At 42.1% G+C, this 9,881-nt stretch overlaps 1 protein-coding gene across 6 annotated transcripts in view; it reads left to right on the top strand.

Moving 5' to 3' along the window:
• Positions 1 to 9,881, top strand: part of Myh10 (myosin heavy chain 10) — a 131,164-nt gene that overhangs the window by 25,030 nt on the left and 96,253 nt on the right. For all 6 annotated transcript variants that reach the window (XM_026780414.1, XM_013347182.2, XM_005349821.3 and 3 more), the window contains one exon: positions 1,630 to 1,786. In XM_026780414.1, coding sequence (XP_026636215.1) covers positions 1,630 to 1,786 — 157 coding nt within the window. The remainder of the gene's footprint in view (positions 1 to 1,629; positions 1,787 to 9,881) is intronic.

Below are 9,881 nucleotides of genomic sequence, written 5' to 3'. Positions count from 1 at the left end.
TGTAGACCAGGCTGGTCTCGAACTCACAGAGATCCGCCTGCCTCTGCCTCCCGAGTGCTGGGATTAAAGGCGTGCGCCACCACCGCCTGGCTCTTTGCTTTTCTAAGAGTGAGTTTTATAGAATATTCTTAGAAGTCGGTCTGTGAAAAGATTAAAAACCAAACCATAAGTGTCCAGCATGTCGTTTACTCTTTTTTGAAATGTATATTGTTTTTCTAAATGTTTTATTATTTTATGTGTGAATATTTTGTCTGCTTGTATATATGTACACCACATGCGGGCCTGTTGCCTGAGGAAGTCAGAGAGGGTATCAGATCCTCTAGTACTAGAGTTACAGTTGGTTGTGAGCCACCGTGTGGATACTTGGAATTGAACCCAGGTCCTCTGCAAGAGCAGCTAGTGTTCTCAAGCGCTGAGCCAGCTCTCCAGCCGCATTGTCATTTCTGAATGGTGACTACCATACCATGTTTTCTGGGGTCTTCTAAACCTTCATAAAAGTTGTTGAGGAGTATTTGGATTATGGTGGCAACACATACCATACTAGAAACACAAATTTAATGCTTATCTCATTCTAAAGTAATAGACCCATAAAAAGTTAATATCAGGCCAGGTGTGGTGATGCACACCTTTAATCCCAGCAGTTGGGAGAGGCAGCAGGTAGATCTCTGAGTTTGAGGCCAACCTGGTCTATAAAGTAAGTTCTAAGGCAACTATGACTGTTACAGAGAAATCCTGTCTCAAAGAAAAAAATGTTAACATCAGTTATTTTTTGGTGAAAAATATTTTTCAAAACCAAAAGAGTTGTAATGTAAAAACGTGGGGTTTTTTTGGTAAGTCTCTTTCATGTCTTAACAAAAGAGTTGGATTATTGTGTCTGCTTCTGTATCCGGTTTGTTGTGAAGTTACTTGAAGGAAATCCTGCTTTATGCAGGTGTTTGAGGAAAAGGAATATTGGGGGGATGCAGTGGTTTAGAACACTTGTTGCTCTTCCAGAGGACCTGGGTTCAATTCTGAGCATCCATCTGATTGCTCACAACCATCTTAATCTCTAGTTCCAAGAGATCCATGCCCTCTTCTGACCTCCATGGCCACCAGACATGCACATGGGGCATATGCAAATTGCAGGCAAAACACTCATACACATAAACTTAAATAAATCTACAAAGAATTGGAAAAAAAGGGAATATTTACTCACTTTTCAGAGAAGTTGGGAATATTCTTCCTTGACCTTTATACTGGAACTTAGCAAATGGTATTTTCTTCAAGAAAATAACTTGGGATCGAAACAACATTAACAAGCTTAACTTGTGTTTGCCTGAGAGCGTAAATGAGAAAAGAAAAGGCTGATGATATGTCTTTGAACTCTGATGAAGTCATGAGCCATGGCATATTCATTCACAGAACAGCACCCTAAGTAAATGCTGTGTTAAAACTCCTTGGAGTTTGTAGGGAATTGTCCTGGTGAGATGACTTGATTTGGAGGTAGATAAGTTGCTAGAAGAACAAAGATCTCTTGTTTAAATCACTATGAAGTTTCTGGCTTATGGTTGGATCTGACTAATAATTACAGATTCTGTTTGTTTGTTTTGCCTTTCTGTTCCTTAACTCTGTATTTATTTTTTATTCTAGACTTACTCTGGACTCTTCTGTGTAGTCATAAATCCTTACAAGAACCTTCCAATTTACTCTGAGAATATTATTGAAATGTATAGAGGGAAGAAGCGTCACGAGATGCCGCCACACATCTATGCCATATCAGAGTCTGCTTACAGATGCATGCTTCAAGGTAAATGGAAACACGAGAATAAGAAATACTTTGAATTTGCTAGATAATCATTTTTAATGTCTTAATCTGACCTGTAAAAGGTTTTAATTTTCCTTTTAAAATTAAAAATGGACTAGGCATGGTAGTACTGAGGAGGCAGAGGCAGGTGCATCTGTGAGTTTGAAGCCAGCCCTGTCCACATAGCAAACTCCAGGTCAGCTAAGTCAATCAATAAATGAAATATTTATTGTTGAAAAGTTATTAATGTTTAAGATTAAAATAGATGAGGCTACTTACCATAGGAAGCTAAAATACGGTTACTGCTTCATAGCAATACTTTTTCTAATATTAAAAAGCAACAAGTTTTTGATAATATATTTGATCTCTACCACAAACTAGTACAAGTACTACTCCATTGTGTTAGGCTTTAAAACCAACAGGAAAGGACTGGGGAGGGTGTGGTACAATAGTAGAACGTTTGCTTGGCATGGGTGAAACTCAGGGTTCAGTCCATCCCTAGCACTGCAAAATAATATGAAAGAATATGAAATATAAACCAGCTAAGCCTGCAGTGTGGGCCTATGGTTTCAGCTGCAGAGGAAGAGCATATGTTCTAGACTATCTGCCTGGGTAATTTAGTGAGTCACTGTTTCAGAATAAAAATATGGGCTGGCAGTGTAACTCAGGGTGGCAGGCTGCTTGTGTAGCATGTACAAGGCCCTGGGTTCAATCTGTAGTACTGATAAATACATGTAAAACCAACAAGAATAATAGGATGGTAGCTACATCATTGAGCGAGGGGGAATTATAAAATCTTACTGTAGTTTAGATGCACATAAAGAGAAACAAAAGTCTTAACATGTGTTGATTGCTTTTGATTTTGCATATTGGAAGGGTTTTTTCCTTCCCTCAAAAGTCTGACCATATATATAGAGTACCTCATGAGACAGGAAGTGGGAGAGTACCCCCTTAACCAAGTCCGTGGCCCCTTGTTTCAGTTGCAGTGGTTGCCTCTCTGGTGCTTGGATGGCTATAGAAAGGGAAAGTTCCCAGAAGGCTATGGATGGGCTTTCCTATGCATGATTCCAAATTCCTTAAAAGGAGAAAATACTGCAGTCTTCTGAGCATAATGTACGTACCAGGAGGATTATAGGATCTGTAGTTAATATGATGAGGTCGGTTTAAAAACAATGTATTTGTTATATTAGTTTTGACTTATTAGCAAAATGAAAGACTGAACAATTTTATCAGACAGTTGAGACCTACACCATTCTACAGTCCCCTGTGTGACCCTTGCTGGGTTGCACTGGAGCTGCTGATAAACATATGCAGTTGCCTGGGCTTGAATGCAGTGCACCGAGAGGTGTGTGGCCTCATCAATGCTTCTGTCACTGTATGTGAGGATGTAGGAGGTATGTCTATAAAGGTGGTGGGTGACGTGAGACTCAGGTAGTTAAGACAGCACAGAAACTTTAAATCTTTTGCCAGGTTGAATGGAGAGCTGACTATAATATACTACTAGTAGTGTAATAACTTAAAAGAGTAAATGTTATGTCCTGTGAATGGCTTCCCAGTCTGCTTGACAAGAGGAAGATATGAGGAAGGTGTGGTCTGCGAGCATATGGTAATATTGTCATTACTAATGCTAAAAAGGACAGTTCATTGAAAATTGCTATAAGCTAGGCATAATAATATGTATTATATAAATTTATATTTGTTCGTATTTATCTCCAATCTGAGGCACAAAGAAATTAAACAACTTGACCAAGAACATGTAGATTGTTGAAAAGTATGACACAGGGTTAAAAACCAGGCAACCTGACCTATTTCTTGTTCTTTGGTTTTGAACTAGGGTCTCTGTAGCCCAGGCTGACCCCAGACTTCCTGCTTCATCATCCAGAAGGCTAGGGTTAAGGGCTTGAACTTCCACACATGGCTTTTACTTGAAATATTCTTAGCTACATTAAATGGAATTCATTGATCATATACAAAATTTTAAATTTGATACAGAGAACTTTACATTCTGTTCTGTGAGGGAGGGGCTGCCTGCTTCTACTTCTATATACTGTACACAAGAAAGAGGACAGATTGGGCTCACATGGTCCACCCAGTTACCGTGTGAACAGACAGCTGCGTGCCAAAGAGCCTGAGAGGGGACCATGTGGATCATTTAGAGCGTAGGGCTCCTCTCAGCTTTGATGTTAGAGAGAATTCTCCATTTAAACTGCCTAGATCTTTTAGATTCTGTTTCTTTTATCTGTGAAATATCATCCCAGTTTCGTGTCATGTGTAATTATTTTGGGAACACATTCTGCATCTTCAAATTTACTGATAGAAATGTTGAAAGGTTTGCTTTTTTTTTTTTTAACGAAATAATAAGGGCTGGAAAGGTGGCGTAGTGGTTAAGAGTTCTTCCTGAGACCAAGGTTGAACTTCTAGCACCCAATGGTGACTCACAACTGTAGCTCCAGTTCCAGGCCATCCGGCATCCTCTCCTGGCCTTCTTGGCAATAGTGCATGCGCAGGCAAAACACCTATACACATATCTATCAATCAGTCATTTTTTAAAAAAAAAAAAAACAAAACTTTTTTTATTTTTAGGTTTGGAGACTAGGGATACCATGTCAGTAGAGTGCAGAGAGTATCTGGCACATACTGGTTGCTCAGTAAATATTTGTTGAATGAATGGGCAGAAGCAGAGCTCTGGGCATGATTTTTATTTTGTTTTGGCTTTGGTTTTGGTTTTTGGTTTATTTGAGACAGGGTTTCTCTGTAGCACTGGCTGATGTCCTGAAACTCATTCTATAGATCAAACTGGCCTCTAACTCACCAAGATCCGCCTGCCTCTGCCTCCCTAGTGCTAGGATTAAAGACATGCGCCACACTGCCCACCTGAACGTGAATTTGATTGCAAAAAATCATGTGTTCAGTAGAAGCTGGGACAGCAGTATTGACACATCCAGAGAATAAAGTGGAAGACTAGATGCCAATAAGGAGGAGGGGGTGGAACCTCTGAGCCTTGGAGACATGGAGTCTTTCTTAGTTCCGTGGTAGAAACAATCATTCGGGGAAACACCTGAGCTAAAGAAAAGATTTAGATCTTCCGGGCAGGATATTGAACAGAGGTGATGCGTGCCTCATCTTACATAGTTTGGCAAACAGAACAAAGTCAGGATCTTCATGGAAAGGAATCGTTAATATCAGACCTCATTTGTAGTACCATGACTCAGAAACTAAAGTTGTAATTTAGCGATCTCCCTGCGTATGTAACTCTCTGAGGTCACCCAAGCCTGCACTCTGTCTGCATTCGCTCACTGTCATGGGGCCCCTCTCCCTTTGTTCCTGTCACCTTCCACTCCAAACAGCTTCCTGTCAGGACCTCTTGATCGAGCTGCCTCGAAGGGTGGCCTTTGAGGCCTCCTTTTGGTATACCATAACTATTTAAGAGTGTATTGCTTTTTTGAAGCCTTGGAAAGAAACCCAAAATACCTTGTTCTACTTTTTTTCTTGTTGTATTTGAATCTGGGTCGGAACTCCCCTGTCCCCCTCTCTGGCTGTCTAATGAAGCCCAGGCTGCCCTGACACTCACACTGTAGCCAGAGATGGCTTTGTTCTCTGATCTTCCTGCTTTCCTTTTTATTTTGTCTCAGGGAACTCCCACTGCTGAGAATCCACTTCTCCAGATGTTCTGCTCAATGTCCATTGATTTTTCTTCCAGGATTTAATCGACTCCTGGCTTTTTCCTTGAGAATGTCACTTGAGCACTCCGTGAAGACTACCCCACAATGAGAGTTGTGTCCTTAACTGCCCTGCTAATTTTTTTCTCCTTTACCCCTTCTATACCTCCCCAAACTATCTTCTCTGTTCCCCTCACTCTTTGATGGCACTGACCTGCCCACCACTCCCCACACCTCACTCCCGGGCAGGGATTTCTTTGCCTCAGGTTTTGCTGTGACTCTGTTAGAAGCCACATAATTTGTGGTGAACCACCCACAAAAAGGCGTCATTTCACTTGTGCCACCAGTATCTTATGGAATCACCTGTTATTGCTTTGTTTTTTTAATATTTCACAAACTCTGTTGCAATATCCATCCAGATTGTTGGTCCACTCAGGGAGACTAACTGTGCTTGCTCCCTGTGGGTCCCTGTAGTTGTCATTTAGAGTGACTTTTTCAACAGTTTCCTCACACCCTAGTTCTTCTGTCCCTTTATTCTTTGTTGTACCTGTTTGTCAAAGTTCTCACGTGTGCACCTCTTGGCGTTCTTCCTTGGGTGCCGATACTCCTGGACTCACTGTGTTCATCCAGTGATCAGATTGATCCTGCTGCAAATTCAGGACTGAAATGACTTTACCCTCAGCACAACTTGCCAGCTCTGCCTGGAGAAAGATGATTGACACTTTCTGTTAATGACTGTTTGGGACCCTGTGTACTTCAGACCTCTGGCTCCTTTGTGTTCCTTGGCTTCCCATATAGCAACTTATTTCTCATTTCTAGGAAATGAGAAGTCACCAGAGAACTGTCCCAGATTCCCCAACTAGATTGACAAACCATGTATTGTTGTGCCTGTGGCTATCCAAGGCTAGTCCTGCCCGTTCCTTCATCTCTCTCCAGGAATCTCCCAGTGCCAGTTGTCTTGAGAGTCACTCTATCTGCTGACCTGCTTTTGACACTTCCCAACAGCGCTAGATGTGCTAATCACTTCCCCTTACTTAAAAACATAGAATAATTATTTATCCCATTTTCTCCTCCTTTGCACTGTCAGATTTTTGAAGCTTTCTCAGGAGTTAGGCAGGCAGGTAGGTCGCTACAGCTCATGGTAGAAACTGGAAAACTCTTTGTCTTCTCAAGGACTGTAAGTACAGCAGGCAGGTCATGAAGGCCTGTGGTAGAAACTCGAAGAACAAGGCTGCGTTTGAGAGTGTGAGGGAAGGAGTGAAGACAGTGTGGAGAAGATGTGCTGTGATCATCCGGAGAGACAGAAGACACTTTTGTTTACACCATTGTCACTGTGTCAGATACCTAAACTGACATCTTTTGGGAATGCAAAGAGAGTGGGAACCAAGATCCTAGAGGAAGATGCCACATGCTTCTTAGAATTTAGTCTCAAGGGGTAAAAGAATATAAAAGATGGAACTGAACAGTTTAGCAAGCAGGGATTGAAAAATAAGTGTATGTGAGAGCTGTCTATCAAGCAAGAAGCACATTTTCAAACTTGGCACAAATTCTGAAGCAGGCCACTAAGAAAAACCTCAGTTCCTACAAGAAGAAATGGCGGGGCACAGTCTCTGATTGAGTGTAATGACAAAGTATTAATGCTAAAAAGATCCCAGTGGCTTGACTGTTGAGCGAGTGTGTGTGCTAAGTTCTTGTTACTCTTCACTCTTGTCGTGTGTTTGTGTGGGATTTGATGAGAGAAGCTGTCAGGAAGTATTGTGTAGCTTCTTGACTCTGTGTGTGTGTGTGTGTGTGTGTGTGTGTGTGTGTGTGTGTGTGTGGTGCACACCACACACACACACACACACATAGGACGGGATGTCCTGGAGAGACAGCTCAGCACTTGAGAGCACTGGTTGCTCTTCAGAGGACACAGGTTCAATTGCCAGCACCCACATGGCGGCTCAGAATTGTCTGTAAGTTCAGTTTCAGGAGATCTGAGACTCTCACACAGTCATACATACAGACAAAGCATCAAGGCACATAAAATAAAAAATAATTTTTTAAAAAAGAAGGAGTTGAGTCATGTTAAGAAACGCTTATAGATCTAGTTTTATTAGTCAACAAAAATTTATGGCAGAGCTAGGCATTTTATGTAGCAGGAAAGACAAAAGATATTTTATGAACGTTGTGGGCCTATGTGCTGTCAAGTGAGCTATTCTGTGTTTCATTCACAGTAAAAAGAGCTTTTTTTTAAAAAAAGCATAGCAGTAAAGTGAACCGAAACCAAAGGGAAATGTATAAAAAGACTCTGCATTGAACTAGCAGGTAAAACTGTGAGCTGACCGAGTATTCTGTAAACTAGCGGGAGTACCCGAGCCCCACCTGAATGAAGCTGTAGCATCATTAACAAAGATCCAGTTGACCCATGATTAGCGTAACCAGAGCAGTGCCCTTGGGGGTATTGAAGGGACTGGAAAACTGGAAAGATCCATCTTTATGTCTGAATCACAAGGCCTGGACAATTGGAGATGGAGTCTGTTACATTTAAGGCCTAGGTGATTCCCATTCTCTGAGTGAATTTAGCTCTGTAGTCTCGAGGAGTTCCCTTGCTTCTCCCATTTGGTTGTGGTTTTTTTTTTCCCTTTTTTTTTTTAATTAAAAATTTCCACCTCCTCCCATTTCCCTTCCCCTCCCCCCACTCCCCCTCGGATGTCAAGATTGCTTGACTAGAGGATAACTTTGGTCCCTCATGACAGATCCTAGATACCACCCATCACTGGGCCAATCCAGATGTACTTCCATGGCAGGTGCCGTGCAGTGCCGCCTAGTGTGACAGGCACCTATACCCTTCCCTCTTGCATGAGGGGTGAGTCCCTTAGGAAAAGAATTGCTGTGCTTCAGAAGTGACTCTTGAAACTGAAACTGGGAACGTGAATGTGAGTCTCCTGTATCAGGAGAACTAAAGGCAAGATGTGCAGGGAGTCAAAATACCTGTCACCAAGTATTTTGGTCCCAACAATAAGAGACAGTGTAACAACAAATATATGCCTTTTCTAAGAAAAACGTCTCAATATGGCCAAATAATAAACATTTGAGGATGGGCAGATAGCTCAGTCAAAAAGGAAATACCCATTACAAGTACAATTCGAAGCAAAAACATGGAAAAAAGAGGGGTAGGATCTTTGGCTCAGTGTTTAAGAGCACTGGCTACTCTGCTCTTCCCGTGGTCCTGAATTCGATTTCTATTTATTTATTTATTTATTTATTTATTTATTTATTTATTTTGGTTTTTCGAGACAGGGTTTCTCTGTAGCTTTGGAGCCTGTCCTGGAACTCCCTTGGTAGACCAGGCTGGCCTCGAACTCACAGAGATCCGCCTGCCTCTGCCTCCCGAGTGCTGGGATTACAGGCGTGCGCCACCACCGCCCGGCCTGAATTCGATTTCTAACAACCACACATTGGCTCACAACCTTCACTAATGGATCTGATGCCCTCTTCTGGTGTGCAGGCATACATGAAGACAAAGCACTCATATACATTGTAGAACACATAAGTGTGTATGAAGTATGAAAAAAGAGCATCATTTTATATCAGAAAAGGAGTCTAATAAATAGAGGAGCTGTCTCTAGCCTCTGGGGTATGGAAGGGCACAGGAGGAGAGACCCCTTGAGCTGACAAAGCATGAGATGGCGAGGAACCCTTCTGGTGACCCTGTCAGACTTTTATGTCATTGGAGAGGCAAACAGTGATAAACATGAAGGAAGTTAAGAAGTGGAAAGAGTATAGGGTTGGTGGAGTAAAACTGACTTTCCAGAAGAACTATTTGAAAGGTATAAGCATCTCTGGCTTGCTTATGTATTTTCAGCAATACCTCATTATAGCCAAAGAGAAATAAATGCTAGGAATACATACTGTCATTTATAATTTCGGGATGTCATAATCATCTGCAGTTCAGCCTTTTGGGTGTGGGCATCCTTTGTTGGCCCACTACAGTTGACCGCACTCACCAGTGGTTCAGTTCTCTTTAGAGCTGAGAAATGTTCCACAATGTGCATCCTGGAGGACATTTAGTACCCTGGTTTGGGCAGCTAAGTCAATTGCACACGTGTGAAGCTTTCCTTTCACCTCGCGTTGCTTCCTCTCAGTGTTGGGGCGGTTATGAGAAGTTATCGTTTGCCTTCCTTCCAGCAGTGGAGGAGTTCCAGTTTTTCCAAATCTTTATCAGCTTTGGGTGTTGCCAATTAAGTTGTAGCCTTTGATAGGTCTGCTGTAGTTTCTGTGTATGTGCATGTGTTTATGCGTTCACAAGGTCCTGTTCCCCTGAGCTGTATTCCCAGACATCTGCTGTAGCGTCTTGTGCTTGTCCACTGAGCTGTATTCCCAGACGTCTGCTGCAGTGTCTCGTGCTTGTCCACTGAGCTGTATTCCCAGACGTCTGCTGCAGTGTCTCGTGCTTG

Source organism: Microtus ochrogaster, chromosome 7, assembly GCF_000317375.1.
Source record: "Microtus ochrogaster isolate Prairie Vole_2 chromosome 7, MicOch1.0, whole genome shotgun sequence".
NCBI lineage: Eukaryota > Metazoa > Chordata > Mammalia > Rodentia > Cricetidae > Microtus > Microtus ochrogaster.
Note: the sequence above shows the minus strand (reverse complement) of the source record. Positions and strands in the feature narration are given on the sequence as shown.